The following is a 26,430-nucleotide window of genomic DNA, read 5'->3' on the forward strand; positions in this document are numbered from 1 at the left end:
CTCCCACTCCGGCACCACAAAAAGAGAGCGCGGAGGCATATGTTCACGTGACCGCATGCTGGCGCGCCGCTGACCCACCCACCAAGGAACAGGAACAACTAATTTCCGAGATTATGGCGAGGTCCGGCTTGCAGCAGGAAACTAGGAGAACAGCTGCACTGACGGTGTTAAAGCGGGCGTTAGATCTGGAGTCCGAGTCCCGGAACCCGCAGGCTCTGGTGTGTTACCAGGAGGGAATCGATATGCTCCTGCAGGTTCTGAAAGGTGAGCACTGAGCCGGGGAGCAGAGACTGGAGGAAATGGAGTTGCCGTCCGTCTTGCCTGAGTGGCAGTGAAAGAGTTAAAACGATTCCTTTCGCCGCGAGACAGCAGTGAAATACCGAAGATGGGGTATTCTACAGGACAGGTGGACTGGTTTCTTTTGTATCTTTATTAGAATGATGTCGTCAATGAAAGAGAGGTTACTGTTCTAAAATTTTAAGAGGTAGCTAGACTTAATAGTTCGGAGAAGGCGATGGCACCCCACTCCAGTACTCTTGCCTGGAAAATCCCATGGACGGAGGAGCCTGGTAGGCTGCAGTCTGTGGGGTCGCTAAGAGTCGGACACGACCGAGCGACTTCCCTTTCACTTTTCACTTTCATGCGTCGGAGAAGGAAATGGCAACCCACTCCAGTATTCTTGCCTGGAGAATCCCAGGAACCGGGGAGCCTGGTGGGCTGCCGTCTGTGGGGTCGCACAGAGTCGGACACGACTGAAGCAACTTAGCAGCAGCAGCAGCAGCAGCAGATGTAGTAGTTGCCTTGAAGGGACTTGGGTTTGAACGAACTGTATAAAATATTTGGGGATCAATTTAGGAAGATTTTATATGGAACAAGTAGCAATAAAATTATTAACTTTGTTAGGTAGTATGGTATTTTTCAAACTCTATTCTTAATTTTAGGGGTGCAGACTAACATGTTTGGGAAGGAATTGTCATGATGTCTGAATTTGAACGTTGAAGCAAATATGACAAAATGCTAACAATTTTTAAATCTAGGTGATAAATAATAAGGGTGTTCGTTACACCCTTTTCCTTATTTTTCTCATTAAACATTTTCATTATAAGTTAAAAAAACTAATAAGGGCCTACTGTATAGCACGGGGACCTCTACTCCGTACTCTCTACTGACTTACATGGGAGAAGAATTTTAAAAAGAGTGGATATATGTGTGTGTGTAACTGATTCACTTTGCTGTACCCATGAAACCACCACGACAGTGTAAATCAACTATAAAAGTATTAGTTGCTCAGTCATGTGGGGATTCTTTGTGACCCCATGGACGGTGCCCTGCCAGGCTCCTCTGTCTATGGGATTTTTCAAGCAAGAATACTGGAGTGGGTCTTCCTAACCCAGGGATTGAGTCAGTGTTTCCCATGTCTCCTGCATTGGCAGGTGAATTCTTTATCACTAGCGCCACCTGCGAAGCCCAACTATACTACACTTTAAGTTTTTTCATTAGAAATGGATATACTGAAATTTGGTGTGAGAAATGTATAGGATTGTGAGAGTTAAGACTCTGTTACATGGTTATTCAGTGTTGTTGTTGTTGTTCAGTCGTTCAGTCATCCAGTTGTGTCCGACTGTTTGTGACCCCATGGACTGCAGCATGCCAGGCCTCCCTGTCCCTCACCATCTCCCAAAGTTTGCTGAAGTTCATGTCCATTCCATCAGTTGATGCTATCCGGCCATCTCATCCTCTGATGCCCTCTTCTCCTTCTGCCCTCAATCTTTCCCAGCATCAGGGACTTTTCCAATGAGTTGGCTGTTTGCATCAGATGACCAATTCAGTGTTGTGAAGTAGCTCAGTCGTGTCCAACTCTTTGCGACCCTGTGAACTGTAGCCTACCAGGCTCCTCCCTCCATGGGATTCTCCAGGCAAGAGTACTGGAGTGGGTTGCCATTTCCTTCTCCAGGGGATCTTCCCAACCCAGGGATCAAACCAGGGTCTCCCACATTGCAGGCAGATACTTTAACCTCTGAGCCACCAGGGAAGCCCCTAGAAGTACCCAAATAACCTTAACACCGAGCACAATCCCTTGCAAGTAATAAACATGTAATTATGTATTAATTGACTTAAAACAAGCCCCTGCTCCCCATCCTCTTGGGTTCCCCGTCTGGCCCAAGATCTCCCCTCTATGCCTTTTTGCCTGCATATTTCTGATATGTTTCAGAAGCTTTGAGACAGCAGAGGCTGCTCTTCAGTGTACAGTGCTTTTCTTAGAACTCTAAAACCCTACCTTGGGCAGGGACCATTTGATGATGGTGATAATAAGAGTAATATCATTTGTAAGTCTTAAGTGGTAGGCAGTGTGCAGAGCACATTAGAAGCATGATCCCAGTTCGTCCTTATGGTTGCCCTGTGAAGTATGAGGTGATGTTACCCTCATTTTAACAGCATAAAAAGCAAAGTTCACTTTCCAGTTCTGCTACCATTGGTAGAGTCACAACTGGAACCCAAGGCTTTAGCAACTCTGCTATGCTGACTCCCAGAAAGGGACATGGCATACAGTGCTGGACCCTGAAGCAGCAGAATCCCAGGAGTTCTGCTCCTGTGTGCTCCTCTGATCCTGTGGTGGTTAAAGAGATGGTGACATGATCTTGAAGGTTAAGATATAAATGCAATAACTGTACTGCAGGGAATAAGTGCCAAGAGCCATGGAAACAAATGCAATGAGGATTTAAACAGCCAGTGGTCATTTGGGGATGGAAAGGTGGGGGTTGCTTTCAATAGGGGTTTTGGAAGGGTAAGTAGAATTTCAGAAACTCAGCTAAAAGTGTACTAGTTCTGTCCGTGCTGTTTTACTAAATGAGTGGTTCAGTTCACTTTAGCATATACCTATAGAGGAAGAGGAGAAGTTTAAAGATAGACTGATGGTTGGAGCATGCTGTGGATGGCCTTGACTGCCAGGAAATTTTAGCTCATTCCATTGACAAGGAGAAACTAAAGTTTCTGCAAAGGAGTGACATAATTAAAGTTGCCTCTCTTAGGCATATGTTTTTCTCCCAAATATTTGCATGACCTATTCTCTCTCCTCTTTCAGGTATTTATACAAATAACCACCTTATTTGTGAAGCCATTCCCTGACCCCCAATGTGAAATTACAACCGCTATCCCAGGACTCGCTTATCCTTCTTCCTTGCTTTATTTAATGGCACTTTATCACAGTCTAACATATGTGTTTTACCAATTTATCTCTGTTGTTGTCTTTCCTCCCATTTGAATGATAGTGGGGAATCCTGTTTTGCTTTATTAACTGCTGTGTCTCCAGTGCTTAGAATAATGCCTGGCATGTGGTAAGTTCTCAGTAAATATTTCTTGAATAAATGAGTGAACAGGTCAAGAGTGTAGGAGAAACATGAACCTGAAGAGACTGAAGTCAAGCAGATCAATTAATGAACTCCTGCAGGAGTCAAGATGAGAGGAGATGAGGGCCTGAATGAACCATGACCTGAATGACACCACTGATTAGGGAGAGGACAGAGTGGACATTGAATTACTGGCATTGGCTCATAGATTAGATGTGGGAGTGAGTTTCCAGTGGGACTTGGAGATGGCTATCTGATGAAACCTGGAAGACAAAGTCATGTTTGAAGGATGGGTCAAACTGTGATCGAGGATAATGATTAAGAAAGAGGACAGGGGAAATAGCATATATTTAAAGCGACTTAGCAACAGCAGCAGCAGCATAGGCAGTAGCAAAGTAACAGTAGAGTTAAGAAAACAGGTGTTAGATAAAATCTAATTCTAAAGGAAGCCGAGAGGGCAGTGTATAAAGAAATTAAGTAGATGATAATGATACTGACAACACTGAGTATTTTCTGCATGCCAGTATCATAATTTGTTGTTGTTCGGATGCTAAGTCATGTCAACTCTTTGCAATTAGTTTTTCATAATTAGTCCTCTCCACAATTTTCTAGGGTGCTGCTACTCTTTCTGTGTTAGACAAGAAGATAAAAAGAGGTTGAATAACTGGCGAAGGTCACACAGCTAAAAGTGGCAAAGCAGGTTTTGTTTTTTAATTCTTTTTTGATTGTGCTGGGTCTTCGTTGCAGCACGGGTTCTCTAGTTGAGGCAGATGGGCTTAGTTGCCCTGTGGCATGTGGAATCTTAGTTCCCTGACCAGGGATTGAACCCGAGTCCACTGCGTTGGAAGGCGTAATCTTAACCTCTGGACCACCAAGGAAGTCCCAAACATTATATTTTAGTTGGTTAATTTTTTTTTTTTTTCCTCACAACAGTATGGGTTAAGAATTCTGAAACTGCTTGATGTCTATACTGAACTTGAAAGTGAAAGTATTAGTTGCTCAGTCATGTCTGACTCTTTGCAACCCCATGAACTGTGGCCTACCAGGCTCCTCTGTCCATGGGATTCTCCAGGCAAGAATACTGGAGTGGGAAGCCATCTCCTTCCCCAAGGGATCTTCCCTATGCAGGGATCTAAACAGGAACAAGCTAGTAAATATATTGTGGATAATGAAAGAAGTTACAGGTAAGGAAAGGAGGAAGGCTAGAATAAACCCTGTCGGATCAAAGTTAGCATGAATTTGTGGGATTTGATGCAGATGGACAGATACAGCAATAGAGATGTATGTATTGGTAAACCTCCATAGACTTTCTGCCTGTATTGACAGAAAGAGTCTAGACTTTCCCCAAGCCACAATGAGCACACTTAGCACTCAGGATATGATCTCTTGATACCATTCTTCAATAAAACAAACCACAGTCTCTGGGAGAAGTGATTGATTTTGGGGCTGGAGCAAGAAAACTACAACGTTCTGCACCAAAATGTAAGGAAGCAGTCAGAAAATAATGGGGTGCGTCAGAAGAACACGGGAGCCAGCACAAGGAGCTCTCAAAGCCAATGCTGAGAATATTTCAGCAAGAAAATGATGATAGTTTCCCAGAAGCCCGGGACCAGATGACTTCGCAGGAGAATCCTATCAAACATTTAGAGAAGAGCTAATGCCTGTCCTTCTAAAACTCTTCCAAAAAATGCTTGCAGAGGAAGGAACAGTTCCAAAGTCATTTTATAAGGCCACTCTCATCCTGACACCAAAACCAGACGAAGACAACACACAAAAAGAAAACTACAGGCCAATATCACTGATGAACATAGATGCAAAAAGCTTCAACAAAATTTTAGCAAACACAATTCAGCAACACATCAAATAGTCCATACACCATCATCAAGTTGGGTTTATTCCAAGAATGCAAGGATTTTTCAACATACGCAAATCAATCAATGTGGTATACCGTATTAACAAATTGAAAGATAAAAAGCATATGATAATCTCAATAGGTGCAGAAAAAGCCTTTGACAAAATTCAGCACCCATTTATGATTAAAACTCTTCAAAAATGGGCATGGAAGGAGCCTACCTCAACATAGTAAAGGCCATATATGATAAGCCTATAGTAAACATTATTCTCAATGGTAAAAAACTGAAAGCATTCCCCCTAAGATCAGGAACAAGACAAGGGTGTCCACTTTCACCACTATTATTTAACATAGTTACACTAATCAGAGAAGAAAAAGAAATAAAAGCAATCCAGATTGGAAAAGAAGAAGTAAAGCTCTCACTGTTTGCAGATGACATGATACTGTACATAAAAATCCCTAAAGATAGTTCAGAAAATTACTAGAGCTAATCAGTGAATTTAATAAAGATGCAGGATACAAAATCAATACACAGAAATCACTTGCATTTCTACATACTAATATACTAACAATGAAAAATCAGAAAGAGAAATTAAAGAATCAATCCCATTCACCATTGCAACAAAAAGAATTAAATAGGAATAAACTTACCTAAGGAGACAAAAGAACTGTACACAGAAAATTATAAAACACTAAGGAAAGAAATCAAAAGACTACATAAACAGATGGAGAAATATTCCATGTTCCTGGGTAAGAAAAATCAAGATTGTGAAAATGACTATACTACCAAATGCAATCTGCAGATTCAGTGCAGTCCCTATCAAATTACCAATGGCATTTTTCACAGAACGAGAACAAAAAAATTTCGCAATTCATATGGAAACACAAAAAAACCCAAACAGCCAAAGTTGTCTTGAGAAAGAAGAGTGGAGCTGGGAGAATCAACCTTCCTGACTTCAGATTATACTACAAAGCTAGAATCATCAAGACAGTATGGTACTGGCACAAAAACAGAAATACAGACTAATGGAGCAAGATCAAAAGCCCAGAAATAAACCCATGCACTTGTGGGTACCTTATTTTTGACAAAGGAGGCAAGAATATACAATGGGGCAAAGACAGGCTCTTCAACAAATGGTGCTGGGAAAACGACAGCTATAGGTAAAAGAATGAAATTAGAACACTTCCTAACACCATACACAAAGATAAACTCAAAATGAATTAAAGACCTAAATGTAAGACCAGAAACTATAAAACTCTTAGAGGAAAACATAGGTAGAACACTCGATGACATAAAGCAAGATCCCCTATGACTCACCTCCTGGAGTAGTGGAAATAAAAATAAGTAGGACCTGATTAAACTTAAAAGCTTTTGCACAGCAAAGGAAACTATAAGCAAGGTGAAAAGACAACCCTCAGAATGGGAGAAAATAATAGCAAATGAAACAACTGACAAAGGATTAATTTCCAAAAAAAGCAGCTCATACAAACCAATGCCAGAAAAACAACCCAATCAAAAAAGAGGGAAAAAGACCTAAACAGACATTTCTCCAAAGAAGACATACAGATGGCTAACAAGCTCATGAAAAGATGCTCAACACCACTCATTGTTAGGGAAATGCAAATCAAAACTACAATGAGATATCACCTCACACCAGTCAGAATCAGTTCAGTTCAGTTCAGTTCAGTCGCTCAGTCGTGTCTGACTCTTTGCGACCCCATGAATTGCAGCATGCCAGGCCTCCTTGTCCATCACCATCTCCAGGAGTTCACTCAGACTCACGTCCGTCCAGTCAGTGATGCCATCCAGCCATCTCATCCTCTGTCGTCCCCTTCTCCTCCTGCCCCCAATCCCTCCCAGCGTCAGAGTCTTTTCCAATGAGTCAACTCTTCGCATGAGGTGGCCAAAGTACTGGAGTATCAGCTTTAGCATCATTCCTTCCAAAGAAATCCCAGGGCTGATCTCCTTCAGAATGGACTGGGTGGGTCTCCTAGCAGTCCAAGGGACTCTCAAGAGTCTTCTCCAACACCACAGTTCAAAAGCATCAATTCTTCGGCACTCAGCCTTCTTCACAGTCCAACTCTCACATCCATACATGACTACTGGAAAAACCACAGCCTTGACTAGTTGGACCTTAGTCGGCAAAGTAATGTCTCTGCTTTTCAATATGCTATCTAGGTTGATCATAACTTTCCTTCCAAGGAGTAAGCGTCTTTTAATTTCATGGCTGCAGTCACCATCTGCAGTGATTTTGGAGCCAAAAAAAATAAAGTCTGTCACTGTTTCCATTGTTTCTCCATCTATTTCCTATGAAGTGATGGGACTGGATGCCATGATCTTCGTTTTCTGAATGTTGAGCTTTAAGCCAACTTTTTTACTCTCCTCTTTCACTTTCATCAAGAGGCTTTTGAGTTCCTCTTCACTTTCTGCCATAAGGGTGGTGTCATCTGCATATCTGAGGTTATTGATATTTCTCCTGGCAATCTTGACTCCAGCTTGTGTTTCTTCCAGTCCAGTGTTTCTCATGATGTATTCTGCATATAAGTTAAATAAGCAGGGTGACAATATACAGCCTTGATGTACTCCTTTTCCTATTTGGAACCAGTCTGTTGTTCCATGTCCAGTTCTAACTGTTGCTTTCTGACCTGCATACAGGTTTCTCAAGAGGCAGGTCAGGTGGTCTGGTATTCCCATCTCTCTCAGAATTTTCCACAGTTTATTGTGATCCACACAGTCAAAGGCTTTGGCATAGTCAATAAAGCAGAAATAGATGTTTTTCTGGAACTCTCTTGCTTTTTTCATGATCCAGTGGAAAGTCTACAAACAATAAATGCTGGAGAGCATGTGGAGAAAAGGGAATGCTCTTGCACTGTTGGTGGGAATGTAAATTGATACAGCCAGTGTGGAAGACAGTATGGAGATTCCTTAAAATACTAGGAATAAAACCACTATATGACCCAGCAATCCCACTAGCAGGCTTATACCCTGAGGAAACCAAAATTGAAAAAGACACATGTACCCTAATGTTCATTGCAGCACTATTTAAAATAGCTAGAACATGGAAGCAACCTAGATGTCCATCGACATGATTGGATAAAGAAGCTGTGGTACATATACACAATGGAATATTACTACATTTTTATATTACACCATAAAAAGGAACACATTTGAGTAAGTTCTGATGAGGTGGATGAACCTAGAACCTATTATACCGAGTGAAGTGAGTCAGAAAGAGAAAGAGAAATATCATATTCTAAGGCATATATACAGAATCTAGGAAAATGGCACTGAAGAATTTATTCACAGGGCAGCAGTGGAGAAACAGAATAGACTTACGGACATGGGGAGAGGGGAGTAGAGGGTGAGATCTATGGAAAGAGTAACATGGCAACTTACCTTACCATGTATGAAATAGATAGCCAATGGAAATTTGCTGTATGGCTCAGGAAACTCAGACAGGGGCTCTCTATCAATCTAGAGGGGAGGGATGGGGCGGGAGATGGGAGGGAGTTTCAAAAGGGAGGGGACATATGTATACCTATGGCTGATTCATGTTGAGGTTTGACAGAAAACAACAAAATTCTGTAAAGCAATTATCCTTCAATTAAGAAATAAATTTAAAAAATTGATAGTTTTCAATTACAACCCATAAAGTAAAATATCCGTGAGTCCATATTGATATAAATTATTAGTAGAATAAATAAGTAGATGAGCGAGAAGGGACAGCTTTTCCTTACACTGGAATTCCAGTTAATACATTAAGTAGAAATGATGGAAATAGAAAATCACCATTTGGCAAATACTGCAGTAGTAATTCGGAGAAGGCAATGGCACCCCACTCCAGTACTCTAGTCTGGAGACTCCCATGGACGGAGGAGCTTCGTGGGCTGCGGTCCATGGGGTTGCTGAGAGTTGGACACGACTCAGCGACTTCATTTTCACTTTTCACTTTCATGCATTGGAGAAGGAAATGGCAACCCACTCCAGTACTCTTGCCTGGAGAATCCCAGGGACGGGGGAGCCTGGTGGGCTGCCATCTCAGGTCGCACAGAGTCGGACACGACTGAAGCAACTTAGCAGCAGCAGCGGCAGTAGTAGTAATTGTTACAGGGAAAGGCCATCAATGGGACTTCCTTGGCAGTCCAATGGTTAAGACTTCGCCTTCCAATGCAGGGGGCTCAAGTTCAATCCCTGGTCGGGCAGCTAAGATCCTACATGCTGCATGCCATGGCCAAAAAAAACAAAAACAAAAACAAAAAACCCATCAGTGGATCCTAAAATTAGTGGATGAAGAGTGAAGAGAGACAGGATATTTACCCACAAGATAGCTTTTCATACAAAATAGAAATTAGTGACTTTCTAGTGGAGAAATCTGTAAACTCCACCTTAACCAAGTCATCAAAGTTGACATCTCCAGTAATAAGACATATTGACCTCATGTACCCACCAAGAAGGGCACAACACTTCTGTGATTTTCTTGCTAAAAATGTGTATAACCTCAATCTTATCCTCAGAAAACAGGGGCAGCCCAAAATGAGACACATTCTACAAAATAAGTGAGTGCTTACTTTTCCTAAATGTCAAGGTCATAAAAGGCAGAAACATACTAAAGGAACTATTACAGACTGGAGAAGACTAAAGAGGCATAACCCCTAAATGCTATGTGGGACCCTAGACCAGAAAACTTTCTTTAGTGGGATAATTGTTGATATTCAGTCACCCAGTTATGTCGGACTCTGCAACCCCATTGACTGCAGCATGCCAGGCCTCCCTGTTCCTCACCATCTCCCAAAATTTGCCCAAGTTAATGTCCATTGCATCAGTCATGCCATCCATCCATCTCATCCTCTGATGCCCTCTTTTCCTCCTGCCCTCTCAATCTTTCCTAGCATCAGGGACTTTTCCAATGAATTGGCTGTTTGCATCAGATGACCAACATACTAGAGCTTCAGCATCAGTCCTTCCAATGAATATTCAGGGTTGATTTCCCTTAAGATTGACTGATTTGATTTCCTTGCTGTCCAGGGGACTTTGAGGAGTTTTCTCCAGCACCACAGTTCAAAGGCATCAGTTCTTTGGCGTTCTGTCTTCTTTACAGTCCAGCTCTCACATCCATACATGACCACTGGGAAGACCATAGCCTTGACTATACAGACCTTTGTCAACCAAGTAATGTCTCTGCTTTTCAGCACACTGTATAGGTTCGTCATAGCTTTCCTGTCAAAAAACAGTTGTCTTTTGACTTCATGACTGCAGTTACCATATGCAGTGATTTTAGAGCTCAAGAAGAGGAAATCTGTCACTACTTCCTTTTGCCCTTCCATTTGTCATGAAGTAATGGGGCCAGATGCCATGATCTTAGTTTTTTCAGTAGTTACTCTCCTCCTTCACCCTCATCAAGAGGCTCTCTAGTTCCTCTTTGCTTTCTGCCATTAGAGTGGTATCATCCACATATCTAAGGTTGTTGATGTTTTTCCTGCCTATCTTGATTCCAGCTTGTAGCTCATCCAACCCAGCATTTCTCCTGATGTGCTCAGCAGTGTATAGGTTAAACAAACAGGGTAACAGCAGACAGCCCTGTCATACTCCTTTCTCAGTCTTGAACCAATCAGTTGTTCCATACAGGCTTCTAACTGTTGCTTCTTGACCTGCACACAGGTTTCTCAGGAGACAGGTGAGATGGTCTCATATTCCCATCTCTTTAAGAGCTTTCCATAGTTTGTTATGATCCACACAGTCAAAGGCTTTAGCATAGGTGATGAAACAGAGGTAGATGTTTTTCTGGAATTCCTTTGCTTTCTCTAAGATCCAGCAAACGTTGGCAATTTGATCTCTGGTTCCTCTTCGTTTTCTAGACCCAGCTTGGACATCTGGAACTTCTTGGTTCACATAATGCTGAAGCCTAGTATACAAGATTTTAAGCATGACCTTACTAGTATGGGAGATGAGTGCAGTTATCTAACTGTTATCCAACTGTTAGCTCATTCTTTAGTACTACCCTTCTTGGGAATTGGGATGAGGATTGACCTTTTCCAGTCCTGTGGCCACTGCTGAGTCTTCGAGATTTGCTGAGATACTGACTGCAACACCTTGAGGGCCTCATCCTTTGAGGTTTTGTTTGAATAGCTCTACTGTAATTCCAGGTGGTGCCAGTGGTAAAGAAGCCACCTGCCAGTGCAGGAAATGTAAGAAATGTAGGTTTGATTCCTGGGTCTGGAAGATCTCCTGGAGAAGGGAATGGCAACCCACTCCAGTATTCTTGCCTGGAGAATCCCATAGACAGAGGAGCCTGGCGGGCTGCAGTCATGGAGTCTCACAGAGTCGTACACAGCTGAAGTGAGTGAGCACTGGAATTCCATCACATCCACTAGCTCTATTAACAGCAGTGAGTCCTAAAGCCCACTTGACTTCAAACTCCAGAATGTCTGGCTCTGGGTGACTGACCACATCATCAGAGTAATCTGGTTCATTAAGACCTTTATTGTACAGTTCTTCTGTGTATTCTTTCCACGTCTTGATATCTTCAGCGTCTACTAGGTCTTTACTGTTTCTGTACTTTATTGTGCCTGTCTTTGGGTGAAGTCTTCTCTTGATATTTCCAATTTTACATCCAACTAGACGCAGAGTTCCAGAGAATAGCGCAGAGAGACAACAAGGCCTTCTTCAATGAGCAGTACATAAAACTAGAAGAAAACAACAAAAGGGAAAGACTGGAGATCTCAGGGAAATTGGAAATATCAAGGGAATACTTCACCCAAAGATGGGCACAATAAAGGACAGTGAAGTGGGATGATTAGTGAAATACCAGTAAGGTATGTAGATGAGCTAATAGTGTTGTATGAATGTTCATATGCTTGCTCCGATAATTGTACTCTAGTTGTGTAATATGTTAATATAGGGGAATCTGGATGAAGGGGGTCTCTGCCATGTTCCTAGCTTTTCCATAAATATGTAATTAATTCAAAATATAATGTTTTTAAAAACAGAGTTTAAAAATGAAATTAAAGTAAAAAAATGAAAGCAGTGTTAAAAAGGAGGAAGGAAGGGACCAGAAGTAATTTGTTAACTGGTTGGAGGTGGGACTTGGAATAAGCTTTTATTGATAATGTATACTCAAAAATACCTTTGATTTTGGGGATGGCTGGGAAAATGAGTCAATGTAAGCTGTAAAGGGGAAGTCTGGAATAGAGACTGGTTTGTGGAAGAAAGCTGTTTGCAATCTTTTGATTGTGCTAAGATTTCAAACTTGTGGGTAATTGGAACAAAATAGTGCTCATAGTCAGTGACATGTAATAAGCCACCTTTGTCTCCGCACCGGATTGAGTGTCCCCATCTGTCAGTCACAGTGTCAGAGTCCCCACTCCTAAAATAAAGTGGCTTCCAATGCTCAGTGCAAAGGTGAAGGTCGTACAGGATCAAGCTAAATTGGGGCCTATTATTTGTGTATTTTAGCACGAAGGTGAACCATGCCAAAGGACAGGAAATCCATGGAAAACTTAGGAAACACTGCCTGTACCAAAGAGAAAGCCTGTTTGGAATCTTGAGAGTCTATTTTTTAATTTGTAGGCACCACAGATGAAACAAAGAAGCATAATCTCAGAAAAATAATTTCTGACTACATGGATAGAGCAGAACACTTAAAGAAACGCTTGGAACAAGAAAAAGAAGGTAAGAAGGCTATTTTGGAGAGTATGTGCCTGAGCTCTTGTGACAAAGCGTGTTTCATCCAGTGTTTCTGGCTGTGCCCTTTGGAGCTCTGTGTGGTCTGGACTGTTTACCCTTGGGAGCTTACAGGTCTCCTCTGCATTTCCAATTCTTAACTTTTAAAAAAATATTTATTTATTTGGCTACATTGGGTCTTAGTTGCATCACTAAAAAAAGGACAGGGTCTTTTTTTTGTTTTTTTTTTTTCAGTTGCAGTGTATGGGATCTAGTTCCCTAACCAGGGGTCAAACCCAGACCCCTGCTCTGGGAGCTCAGAGTCTTAGCCACTAGACCACAAGGGAAGGCCCTTTGCCCTGTTGTTTTGTTTTCTGCTCAGGGGAAGGTGGCAGTCAGATACCCTCCTGAGAATCTGAGGACAGCTCTACATACTGCAGAACTTTGCATGCCATTTTAAGGAATTCATGATCCCCATGAAGCAGAACAATACTGAACGTAAAGCCTATATCTCATTTGTATCTCCCTTTATAAAATGACCAAAATATTAAAGTAGCTCAAGAAATGCCCAGGGCTTCTTTGAGATTTTTGTCTTGATTCAGAACGTTTGAGGAGTTAGGTATTCTTAATGATCAGAGATGCAGAAGGTATGGTTCCCTATTTATAACTGGTTCTCTGGGGGCTCCCCAGGTGGCGCAGTGGTAAAGAATCAGCCTACCAATACAGGAGACATGGGTTTGATCCCTAGGTGGGGAAGATCCCCTGGAGGAGGAGATGACAACCCACTCCAGTATTCTTGCCTGGGAAATCCCATGGACAGAGGAGCCTGGTAGGCTGTAGTCCATGGGGTCATAGAGTCAGACATGACTGAGACTCACAGTGATGAGAGATGTGGGAGGTATGGTTAGTTCACTACTTTTTGAGCATCCAGTTTACGGACATATAGACACACACGGCCGTTGCCACCTGACATTCACAGCTGCTGCATTCTAAGTCAAAGGAACTGCTGTCCTCAAAAAAAAAAAATATCAGTGTCCCCCAGCCCTCAGCTCCTGTTTACTCCTGCCCTCTGCACACCTCTTCCTGGTATTCTGTACTATCGCAAATCCTGGCTACCCTGATTAACCTGGCTAGCTGGCTACTTTGTTGAGGAGTAATAAAATTGTTTACTTCATCCCAAATTGAAACCTGCAATGCAGTTTCCCTCTGAAATCTGAAGGAAATAGAGTACCATCAACTTTGTGGCTTAAATACACTGGCTTAAACTAACCTATGTGACTTGACTTGAAAACTGATGCACAGTTTATAACATTTTATGTTTTGAAATATTAGGAACAGAATCCAAACCACTGATTTTCAAACAAAGTTTAAAAGTGCAACCGCCGTATAAATCAGGAACTGCCGTTAAGGATCATATTAAAAAAAAAAAAAAAACCTTAAAGGTCTTTGATAACTTATTCAATAATTATTCATTTTGAATGAACAAAAACAATAGAACTCCCCTGCTGACCCTATGGCATTCTAGTCTTTGGCTTGGATTATTAAGAAGTACTATAAGTTTCTGCTTAACACACTCTACAAGTTCTAAGACTCCTAGACTCCATATTATATTGCATTTATATATTTAATGTGTGCTTAGTAACTCACTCATGTCTGACTCTTTGTGACCCTTTGGACTGTAGCCCACCAGGCTCCTCTGTCCATGGGATTTTTCAGGCAAGAATACTGGAGTGAGTTGAATACTGGAGTTCTCTAGGGAATCTTCCCAACGCAAGGATCAAACCTAAGTCTCCTGCATTGCAGGTGGATTCTTTACTGCTGAGCCGTTGGGAAAACCATATATGTAATACCTCAGCTATTAAATTGCAAGACATAAAAAGACTTAAATCTGAAGAAAAAGACTAGTTGCCCACTGGATCATAGCTTATGATTCTACTCATGGTGATAAAAATATTAGATATCTTTATATACAGTATGGTTCTCTCTTGAATAAACTGTCTGGTTCTATAGGATTTAGCTCAAGAACCTATTCCAAGAAATCTCTGGACTTTCCCACTTGCCTGGCTTCCATGAAGGCAAAACTCATTGGATAGTTAACCTTATTTACCTGTGTGTGTGTAGCATCTTGCAATGTGTCTGGTATAGATTAAGCATTTGACAATGCTCGCTGAGTGCATGAGTTTATTTATTTTTTATTTTTTCAGTGCATGAGTTTAAAAACATTAACTTGTATGTGCTCCTGATTTTTCACTGTTTCTAAATATAGTATGTATAAAAAGAAAACAAGTAGTCACTGGTTTTATCACAGAAACTTCTGTTTTGTAGCCGGAAAATATCACAAGCAAATTAAAATAGAAGAGAATGCAACAGGTTTCAGTTATGAGTCCCTTTTTCAAGAATACCTGAGTGAAACAGTTACAGAAGTTTGGATAGAAGATCCTTATATTAGACACACACATCAGGTAGGTGAAATGTACTCACATAGGATGAAATAGTTATTGTTTAACATGTATGAGTAATAACCTATCCTAATGTCTTTCAGCTGTATAACTTCCTTCGATTTTGTGAGATGCTGGTTAAGAGACCATGTAAAGTAAAAACTATTCATCTTCTCACCTCTCTGGATGAAGTAGGTACCTGAAAGCATTTTCTGTTTCTTAACATCATGAACTTTACTCAGTTGTAGGATGTAGTTGTAGGACTGTAGGACAGTCCTCTGTCCATGGGATTCTCCAGGCAAGAATACTGAGAGTGGGTTGCCATTTCCCCCTCCAGGTCTTCCCGACCCAGGGGTCAAACCCGCGTCTCTTGTATCTCCTGCATTGGCAGGTGGATTCTTTACTCCTGAGCCATCTGGGAATAGGCACAAAACACACTGGAGAAAATGCTGTTGATTTTAGTATGTTGTACCTTGCATTTGGCCACTTAGCTGAGCTCTCTTATTCAAATAGTTGTTCAAGTTAGTTTCTTGGATGATCTATGAGTCAATCACTCTGTCTTCAGTATTGATAGTTTCTATCATCTCTGTCTTGATTTTGATTTAAATAGGGATAATTCTAAACAATTCATATTTCCAGGATCAATTTGAGAAGAAAGCCTCATCTGAATAAACAGCACCATTAGAATACATCTTAGGAGATGGCACCAAATTGGGTTATGTTCACATTAGGAAAAAAAATGATTATTTTGATAAAAACAGTTGCTCTTAAATGACTTCATCTTCTTTGGCTGCTTCTTTGCAGTAATGGACAGTGAAACTAGGGTAGGATATTTACATTTTAATTCACCTAAGATATACATTGCATGGGCTTCCTAGGTGGCTCAGAGGTGAAGAATCTACCTGCCAGTGGCACAACTGTGCAACTGAACACACACACTGCATAGCTGAGGGATAATTTAAAATATTAACAACTGAGTCAAAAAATTGGGGTTTTCTTTTTCCTATTAACAGGGCACTGGGAAACGGCAGCAGAGTAGTGGCCTGGAAGAAATAAAACAGTCGCTCAGGAATCACGGCGTGTGTTTGGAATTAGAATATTCTTCTTCAATACATGACCGAGAAATTAGGTTAGTATATAGTAACACTTTAATTTTTATGCAGTTGAAAAATACTTTTTATTTCTCACAAATTATATATAATTACATATACTATTCCACTTAAGTATTAAAATTTTAAATAAAGCTTAATTTTAGTATTTTTCACTTTTGAAGAAAAAAAATCTGGCTAATTGTGTCCTCTGTGTGAGTTTCCTATTTTCTAAGGAATAAAATTTACATGTTCTGTGTCATCTGAGCAAAGTACTTTAATATCCAATTATACATACAGTATTATGACATTGGGATGATTTCCTTTTGGGGTGATAGTGGTATTTATTTAATTTGGCTTTACTTCTTATAGTTTATTAAGTTTTCTAGTAGGCATGACAGGATGCTGATTCCTCTGCCCTGGTAGATCCCCACCTCTAGGCAGGGGAGTCCCTGAAACATCACCAGTCTGCCTGAGTACGCTTGGAAGCCACTTGTTAGCAGAACAGGGAAGCTTTCTCAGGAAGATGAAATTCATGAGGAAGGTTTAATTGAACTGTTAAAATCTTTTATCAGCTAATGGTTGCTTTGTCTCATTGTAGACACAGCCCATAGGTAAACTCAGGTTTGGGTCAACTCTTGCCACTGAAAGAAGTGATTTTATTTGTTAGGGGGAGATTTAGCTGACACTTCATACAACTTTGATCATTGTCTGACCTAAATGTCTGGAGTATAATACTATATTACTAATTTCAATAGGTTCAACAATGGATGGATAATTAAGATTGGAAGGGGACTTGATTATTTTAAGAAACCACAGGTAGGATATAGTCTCATGTGTGACTGTGTAGCATTCTTTAACAAAATGGCTTTGATCCTTTTTGTTAAAAAAAACTCTTCTCTTCTCTTCTTAGAGTCGTTTTTCCCTTGGATATTGTGATTTTGATTTAAGACCATGTCATGAAACAACAGTGGACATTTTTCATAATAAGCACACGAAAAAAATATGATAGATAGTAGCCTAATTTACATATATATTTCTACTTTAAATGAATGTTGGTTTTTTTTTTAAACTTTGGACAGATCATTCCTATAATGTATGAATTTAACAATAAATTTTTATATTTCTACTAATGTATGGATTCCTTGTTCAGTTGTGTGACCAATCCTGAATACTTTTATCAATAGGTTACTCAGAGTACTTAGTGTTTCAAGTATAGTTGGTTGAAACATTTCCCCAGATTTTCTCTTATTTGGATGTTGATGAATGAATCAAGACCTTAGCCACTGGGCCACCCAGGAAGTCCCTACAATTATGTGTCTTTGAAGGCAATGGCACCCCACTCCAGTACTCTTTACTGGAAAATCCCATGGACGGAGGAGCCTGGTAGGCTGCAGTCCATAGGGTCGCGAAGAGTCGGACACGACTGAGCAACTTCCCTTTCACTTTTCACTTTCATACATTGGAGAAGGAAATGGCAACCCACTCCAGTGTTCTTGCCTTGAGAATCCCAGGGACGGGGAGCCTGGTGGGCTGCTGTCTATGGGATCGCACAGAGTCGGACACGACTGAAGTGACTTAGCAGCAGCAGATATTTACCTAAATTTAGTTATCCTCTATTACTTAACTCCTTATAAAGGCAAATCAAGCCTTTTAGTAATACCAGATGCATTTTGCAGCTCACTTAACCTTGACTGGAACATCTGTAAAGCTCTGCAGCTTAGCATCAATTGTCCTGGGAAAGCCTATCCATCGAGATGCCAGTTGACTGGCTGGGGACAGACTAGGTCCCATGGGGATCAGCTGGGAGAGGGGATACTGCTGGAGGCAGTGGGCAGACCAGAAGCGTGAAGAATAAGCTAAGCCAAAGTCTGTAGAGGGAAAGAGAAGTCCTGGTGTTGGAGAGTGCCCTTCTGAACATCACATCTGGAAAAGCTTGAAGATTTCAAATCAAGAGTGAATAGTGTGGAGGGACAAAGCCAGGTAGAGGTCATAGGAACAGAGTTGGGCAGAGTAGTCTGGGGTTGGGGGGGACCCTGAAAGCCCTCTGTTAAGGGTTGATTGTGCACACACATAACCTTCAGAAATTCACATGTTTAAATCCCAACCCCTGGTACCTTGGAATGTAACCATATTTGGAAATAAGGTCTTCAAAGAAATAAGTTCTGTCTGTGCTGCTGCTGCTGCTGAGTCGCTTCAGTCGTGTCCGACTGTGTGACCCCATAGACGGCAGCCCACTAGGCTCCCCGATCCCTGGGATTCTCAAGGCAAGAACACTGGAGTGGGTTGCCATTTCCTTCTCCAATGCATGAAAGTGAAAGTGAAGTCACTCAGTCGTGTCTGACTCTTCGCGACCCCATGGACTGCAGCCCACCAGGCTCCTCCATCCATGAGATTTTCCAGGCAAGAGTACTGGAGTGGGGTGCCATTGCCTCTTTGGACTGCAAGGAGATCCCACCAGTCCATTCTAAAGGAGTCCATTCTAAAGGAGATCAGTCCTGGGTGTTCTCTGGAAGGTCTGATGTTGAAGCTGAAACTCCAGTACTTTGGCCACCTGATGCAAAGAGCTGACTCATTTGAAAAGACCCTGATGCTGGGAAAGGTTGAGGGCAGGAGGAGAAGGGGACGACAGAGGATGAGATGGTTGGATGCCATCACCAACTCAATGGACATGAGTTTTGATGGGCTCCAGGAGTTGGTGTTGGACAGGGAGGCCTGGCGTGCTACGGTTCATGGGGTCACAGAGTTGGACATGACTGAGCGGCCAAACTGAATGGAAATGAACTGAAGGTCGGTGACCATGTCTCTTTTACCAGGAACATCCAACAACTAGCAAAGTACCTGGCGCAGAGTAGGCACTCGGTAGACAGGAACTACTGTAGGAATCACCATGTGAATAAACTAGAGAGACATTAAACAGTTGGCAGGAGTGCTACTCTTTGAAGCAGTTTGGCAACCATGCAATGGAAAGAAACAGTAAACCCTTGAGCAGCAGTCTTTGAGAAGGGGGAGACATTCACATGTCCGTTCACTAAGGCTGCTGTTGCTGCTGCTAAGTCGCTTCAGTCGTGTCCGACTGTGTGACCCCATACGGGGCAGCCCACCAGGTTCCCCTGTCCCTGGGATTCTCCAGGCAAGAACAGGGGAATGGGTTGCCATTTCCTTCTCCAATGCATGAAACTGAAAAGTGTGCTCAGTCGTGTCTGACTCTTAGTGATCCCATGGACTGAAGCCTACCAGGCTCCTCCGCCCATAGGATTTCCCAGGCAAGAGTACTAATGATTCAGTAAAAGTTGAGACAGACTTATGCAAGATAAAGGAGATAAATAATTGATAGTACAAAACACAAACAGATGTCCCTGGTAGTCCAGTGGTAGAAAATCTGCCTTGAGATACAGAGGACATGGGTTTAATTCCTGGTCGGGGAAGTAAAGCTCACATGCATAGAGCAACTAAGCCCCAGAGCCGCAATTAGAGAATCTGCTCTGCAACAGATCTCAGTGATGCAACTAACACCATATGTAGCTTAAGTATTTTTTTAAAAAAAGCTGGAGAAGAAAAATCCACAGTACAAGTAGGGGGCTCAGCTTTAAGGAAGAGAAGGTATTTCTTTTTCTGAGATTGAATGAAATGAGAAAAGTTGAAGTAGAAAACAAGCAGCTGAAGGAGCTCATTTCTGAAAGCCTCTACCCACAAATTATAAATGAAGGTTTGTGACCAGATTAAGAGTAGCAGAATTCTCAGCTTATGAAGAGTGGGAGCATTTAGGAGTAAGGCCTCTGGTGAATGTGAGAGGCAGTCAAGAGAGGTGAGTTGAATCTGACACCTACAGAACAAAAACAAGTGAAAAACTATAAATAGGAAATTGGGCAAATCTGTGTGTGAACATGCGCGTGCGTGAGCTCAGTTGTGTCTGACTCTTTGCAACCCCAAGGACTGTAGCCTGCGAGGCTCCTCTGTCCATGGAATTTTCCACACAAGAATACTGGAGCAGGTTGCCATTTCCTACTCCAGGTGATGTTCTCCACCCAGGGGACAAACTCATGTCTCTTTCATCTCCTGCATTGTAGGCGGATTCCTTACCACTAGCGCCACCTGAGAAGACACATGATTCTGTGAATTTTCTTCTAGCATTGCCCACCATCTAGTTATAGGAGTAGAAAATCAATTGTTGAAAGAAAAAAGTGGCTACGATAGGTCAAGAGAAATGTGAGAATGCTGGTAAGAAATGGAGATGAAGCAAGAGACTGGAGAAAAGTTACTGGCTTAGAAAAGACTGGAGAAAAGTCATTGGCTTAGAAAAGTGCAGTAAGCTTGGTTTAGTGGGAGAGAATTAAAGGATAAGGAAATGTAATTAAAAGGGAGAAATTTATAGTATCAAGAAGCCAGGGTTATATTCCCTAGTGGAAAGAAAAAGAACGGTGAGGTCAGAGTGTTCAATATGGTATCCAACCCCAAGATGGTAACAAAAGAAAGCTGAAATACAAATGCAGTGAAATACAGGGTTGGCCAAAAAGTTTGTTCCGGTTTTTGCATTAACATCTTATGGAAAATCCTGAATGAACCCTTTAGCCAGCTCAGTATTAAAAGCAATGAAGACAGACAGGGATTCCCCTGGTGGTCCAGAGGTTAAGAATCCACCTGCCAATGCAGGGGACACAGGGTTGATCCTTGGTCCGGGAAGACTTCACGCGCCCCAGGGTGACTAGGCCTGTGTGCTGTAACTACTGAGCCTGTGCTCTACAGCCTGTGAGTCACAACTACCGATGCCTTCGAGGCTAGAGCCTGAGCTCTGCAACAATGAGAAGCCCACGCGTTGCAACGAGAGAAAGCCCATTCACAGCCAAGAATAAAATTTGAAAAAACAATGCACTGTCACATTTTAATTTTCTCATCAAAACCGTCATTAAGAAATTTACCTGGAATCACATTATTCCCTTAATTTTTTCACACAGAATATTCCATTTACTGTGTAGTTCATCATCCCCTGGATATGTTCTATGTAATATACTTGTTAGCACTGTCGTTTCAATTGGGCAAAACTTATTACCAATAAGACTTGCATTTAACTGGTCGCATATTTCCAGCGGCAACCAATGATCAGGTGCTTCAATATTACAGACTTCAATTCTCCCATTCTTGACGTCTATGAATACTTTAATTTCCAAGTGTGACTGTTCATGTAACACAGTGAAGGAAGTATCCACACTGAACTTCGGAGTTTTGCCATATATCCATTCCCAGGTCTGTAGTTCTCTGGCTTTGCTGTTTATTCCAGGAAACACTGTCTCGTCTGTTGGGTTTATTAGGTGAATGTGGTTATCGATTTGATGAGAAGCAGCATACTCTGTGGCAACAGCGTTTATCACTACTTCACAGGTCAGAGTGGGATCTTTTTCCATAAGGTTTTTCACTAAGGCAGGTGTGCTGGCAGTGGCATTGCTCCTGATCCCTTGGTAAGGGCTCTTCAGCAAAGATGATAAGAAGGTCCCGTCAGTGCTGCACAGCAAAGTGCAATGGTGATAAGCTGCATTGCGGCCAATCTTGGAAGCTGTTCCTGAGATTTTAAACTGTCCGTCAAGTAAAAGGTCAAATCTTTCAGTAGCCTGCACGTCCAGGTATGGCTGGACAGCCTTCAGGGCTCTCACAACTAATTTTAGATTCTCCATCCTATCATACTTTTTCTTGGTTGTAAAAAAAGTCAAGTTGATGTTACCCATATCATGGTAGACTGTGCCTCCTCCACTTCTCCTCCGAGCCAGTTTCACACCTTCTTCTCTCATCAGATTCAGGTTACATTCCTGCCAAGGGTTCTGATGCCGACCAATTACCACAGTGGGAGAATTCCTCCACAAGAAAAGGACTGGCTTACCTTCTAAATTCATATGGTCGTGGATCCAGTCTTCCACAGCCAGATTGTGGTAAACGTCATTGGAAATTGACTGTAAAATGAGTCCACTTTTAACTGTGTTTTTAAAGCCAGCTGCTGGGACCTTGAAATTACAAAGTAACTGGAAGCAATTCTTCATGAAGAATGGGATTAACATGCTGTCAAAAATGGAAGACAAATTAATGATCGAGAAAAAGAAAATTAAATTCTATTTTGTAGCTATCGCTTCTTGGTTATTTGATCCAAACTTATCTAAGTATCCAGTCTAGTCCCTTTTCTTGCCTTTTGGCTTTACCATTAGTCTTTAATAAAACTTCTCCAACGGAGTACTCAAAGGAAATAAATCATACAAACCTCAAACTGTTTTAGCTGAAGTGGAATAAGGGCAGAGATTATTCAAATAATAAAGCTGAAAATAATTATGTAATATACTTCAAAGCCAAAACATTATTTTTAATTCACAGGTAATACACATTCATTGAGAAAAATGAGAAAATACAGACAGGCAAGAAAAAAAAAATCCATAATACCACCACTGGGAGATAACTACAACTAACATGTTGGTGTGTACCCATTTTTTTCTGTGCTGCTGCTGCTGCTGCTAAGTCACTTCAGTCGTGTCCGACTCTGTGTGACCCCATAGACGGCAGCCCACCAGGTTCCCTTGTCCCTGGGATTCTCCAGGCAAGAACACTGGAGTGGGTTGCCATTTCCTTCTCCAATGCATGAAAGTGAAAAGTGAAGGGGAAGTCGCTCAGTCGTGTCCAACTCTTAGCGACCCCATGGACTGCAGCCCACCAGGCTCCTCCATCCATGGGATTTTCCAGGCAAGAGTACTGGAGTGGGGTGCCATTGCCTTCTCCGTTTTTCTGTGCATGTGTAAATCCACACACACTTCCCCACCAGAAGTGCAACCAAACTGTTATTTAATTCAGTGTTAAACCAACTTTTACATCAGTCTTAATGTGTAATATTTCATTGTCAAATACCACCACCTTTTACTCAACCAATCTCTTAGTTTGTAAGTTTAGGTTGTTTCTAGTTCTGTGTTATCAACAATGAACATCAGTGTAGAAAGATTTATGTCCTTATAATACTTGAAATGTAATTTCTATTTGACTGTGAGATACATGATTTACTGGCAGTCTGTTTTACTTTGATCAATATTAAATTAGGATGGATCCTTCTGAGGTCAGAGGAGAGGTCAGAGTAAGAAGGTTATGTAGAAAGGTTATGAACAATTTTATTATGTTTCGACACTCCACACATTATTTGTTAGGAGTGCTGATGAAAAGAGTGAAAATACTAGCTATAATAATGAAGTATTCTGACTAGCTATGATTGTAAAGAAATCATTTAATTCCATTCCTTAGAATGGTTATAATTTTCTTCTAGGTTAAAGGCCTGGGATGGACTGGGGTACTAAAATCCATAACTAGGCCAAATTATTTTGTAGTTACATCCTGGAGGAATAAGTTCTATAGTAGAGTCTTCATATTTTCATCACTCTTGCTATACCTTGATACTACAGAAAGCGGAACCAATGTACACTCTATCTAGAAAGGTTAGGAGAGGTTTAACAGAGGAAGGGATACCTGAACTGAGTCTCCACATCTGATGCTTTCTACCACGTTGAAGGGAGTAGCATATTCCACGCAAACAGAGAGTCCTCCAACAGTAAGAGGGCCTTGGGGACTCTCCCCATGGAGTTCCACTACCAGTCTTGCAGCTCCACTGAAATCTGTGGCTATGCTGACACGATCCCATCTCTTAGCACTTAACTTACCCAGAGTCTCCGGACGGCCGTGTGCCTGTCTGATTTCGGCTTTTTGGCTCTCGAAGGGCGCGCCAAGGGCTGGCACCCAACATGCCTAACTTGGGACACTCCTGTGTTGAGGATGAACCGGTCCTAACCGTAGAGCCAGGTCCTCCCAAACTCTAAGCGGACACCGTGGTGCCTGCTGCACCGCGGGATCGAAGGTGCCCGACCGCTGCCAGTGCCCGGGGCCCACGCTGCCATCCTGCACCCGCCGCGCCTCCGGCTTCACACACCTGCTACTTCCGGTCGCGTCCACGCCGCGCGCAGGACCGTGTGCGAGGTACGCGCGCGACCCGAAGACCAGCCAGCCGCGCATGCGGCCGCTCTGCCAGCCGCCCAGGCCAGCGTGGGGCTGAGCACCGGAAGCGCCGGGAGGGGGCGTGGCTGAGGATTTCCGGTGGGGGGGCGGAATCCTGCCGTGCCCCGTCCTTGACGGCAAACCCCATCGGAAACAGGGACGCCACTCCCTTTCTAATAATAGCAGTCATTATAGTAGTATCGAAAGTCCTAGAGCCCCAGGCCAGATGGAGGCTCCCCGCGGGACAGCCCAGAGCCGGCCCAGGGGGTGGAGGGGGTGTCAGCAGGACGCAGGTAGGCGCGGGGCCGAGTCAGGCTGGAGGGGGCCGGCCAGGTACCCAGAGTAGTCGGGTCGCATGCTCTTCAATGAACATTTATCCAACATTGTGCTGAGCTTTGCGCGTCTCATAGTCCACAGGGCAGGCAAGCAACTCCAGTTGGAAGGGGACGAAACTAAAATCCGTTTTAAAAGACAAATGGCATTTAAAGAAATAAACGCTACTATTCCCAATACAGAGATGGTAACAGATAGGAAGGAGAGAGCCGGAAAACAAACACACCGAGGGCCATGAACGTCCCCATTCAGGATATCCCTCAATGCAGTTGGCAAGAACATCCTTGTGGGGCTTAGGCAGATGGGGAATTCCCCCAGCAGGTAAAGTTCTAGGTAACTATAGCGGCATTAAACTGCCTCAAACGCCAGTGGCTTAACGCGACGATTTATTATTTCTATCATGCGAAGAGTTGACTCATTGGAAAAGACTCTGATGCTGGGAGGGATTAGGGGCAGGAGGAGAAGGGGACGACAAGAGGATGAGATGGCTGGATGGCATCACCGACTGGATGGACATGAGTTTGAGTAAACTCCGGGAGTTGGTGATGGACAGGGAGGCCTGGCGTGCTGCGATTCATGGGGTTGCAAGGACAGGACTGAGCGACTGAACTGAACTGAACTGAACATTTATATGGGCAAGGCTTGCTTGGGTGGCTTCAGTGAGCATTCGGCACAGGTTGGCTGAGCCGAGAGCTCCACACCCTTATTCACACGTCTTATTCACATCCTCGGCAGCTGGTGCTTGCTGGCTGCTGGTGCACTTCCATTCAGGCATAGCCTTCGATGTAGTATGTCGGCCACATTCTGTTGGCCAAAGCACCAGCAAAGACAACCCAGAGTTAAGAGGTGGAGTAATGGACCCCTCCTCTTGATGAGAGGAGCCCAAAGAATTTGTCGTCCTTTTTCAGTCTTGGACAGAAATCATCAGTCTCTCCTTCGAATAGAAACCATTGAGACTTGAATTTTGGAGTGAGAATCATCCAGAATTCACAGTTAGGTGGTGCAGATACCCCGACCAGGGCTTCATTTAAAGCTACAATAAAGACACAATGGCTCCTCATTTATGTTACCCTTTTGATTGAAGTTAGTCTGAGTAATTAGTCTTTCTTGGATTATGCAGGTGAGAATGGATTCTGTGCAAAGTTAGTCTCAGTAGAAGTCTTCCTAGTTATCATTAAAGATAGCCACACAATTGTGTTGCCCTTTGCTTATATTGTTGTTGTTTAGTTGCTAAGTCATGTCCAACTCTTTGGAACCTTATAGACTATCCCACCAGGCTTCTCTGTCCCTGGGATTTCCCAGGCAAGAATACTGGAGTAGGTTACCATTTCCTTCTCTAGGGGATCTTCTCAACCCATGATCTCAATTCATGTTGCTAGATCCAGTGAACTTTCAGTCTGCATTTACCCTTTCAGTTGGCTGCCCCCACCTTAAAGACTGGTGGGCAGTCTTGATATTATCCTGTCTTGGTTTTCCACCAGCCTGTCAACTCTTCCATCCCCTCTGCGAGCTCCCCCAGCACTGGCCAGCTTCTGAATGTTGTAGTTGCTTTATCTCACACTCTACATTCACCCTAAGCAACCTCATTCATTCCCATAACTTTAGACACCACTCTGTATACAACTTTCAAATTGGTATTTTTCATTCCGTACACATAGAACTGCCTGCCTTGGAAACTGGTATGCCCAAAACCCGTGCTCCTCAG

General features: G+C 42.5%; 2 protein-coding genes across 5 annotated transcripts; one reads left to right on the plus strand and one right to left on the minus strand.

The window, feature by feature from the left end:
• The first annotated feature begins 113 nt into the window (after positions 1–113).
• Positions 114–17,450, plus strand: MITD1 (microtubule interacting and trafficking domain containing 1). Of its 3 annotated transcripts, XM_068979249.1 has the most exons (7): positions 114–264; positions 12,767–12,868; positions 15,185–15,321; positions 15,402–15,488; positions 16,311–16,426; positions 17,144–17,204; positions 17,299–17,450. In XM_068979249.1, exons 1-7 carry the CDS (start codon positions 114–116, stop codon positions 17,392–17,394), a joined length of 750 nt encoding a protein of 249 aa, XP_068835350.1. In that variant the 3' UTR covers positions 17,395–17,450. The 3 variants fall into 3 exon arrangements, with proteins under 3 accessions (XP_068835350.1, XP_068835349.1, XP_068835351.1); XM_068979248.1 differs by having other exon boundaries at positions 17,144–17,450; XM_068979250.1 differs by lacking the exon at positions 15,402–15,488.
• Positions 17,451–21,300: 3,850 nt separating this feature from the next.
• Positions 21,301–24,415, minus strand: LIPT1 (lipoyltransferase 1). 2 transcript variants are annotated; one of them, XM_068979432.1, is made up of 2 exons: positions 24,328–24,415; positions 21,301–22,433 (listed from the first exon to the last, which is right to left on the minus strand). In XM_068979432.1, the coding sequence occupies exons 1-2, from the start codon at positions 24,408–24,410 to the stop codon at positions 21,311–21,313; spliced, it is 1,206 nt and encodes a 401-aa protein (XP_068835533.1). In that variant the 5' UTR covers positions 24,411–24,415; the 3' UTR covers positions 21,301–21,310. The 2 variants fall into 2 exon arrangements, with proteins under 2 accessions (XP_068835533.1, XP_068835525.1); XM_068979424.1 differs by having other exon boundaries at positions 24,062–24,409.
• Positions 24,416–26,430: the final 2,015 nt, after the last annotated feature.

Source organism: Capricornis sumatraensis, chromosome 1, assembly GCF_032405125.1.
Source record: "Capricornis sumatraensis isolate serow.1 chromosome 1, serow.2, whole genome shotgun sequence".
In the NCBI taxonomy this organism is placed as follows: Eukaryota; Metazoa; Chordata; class Mammalia; order Artiodactyla; family Bovidae; genus Capricornis; species Capricornis sumatraensis.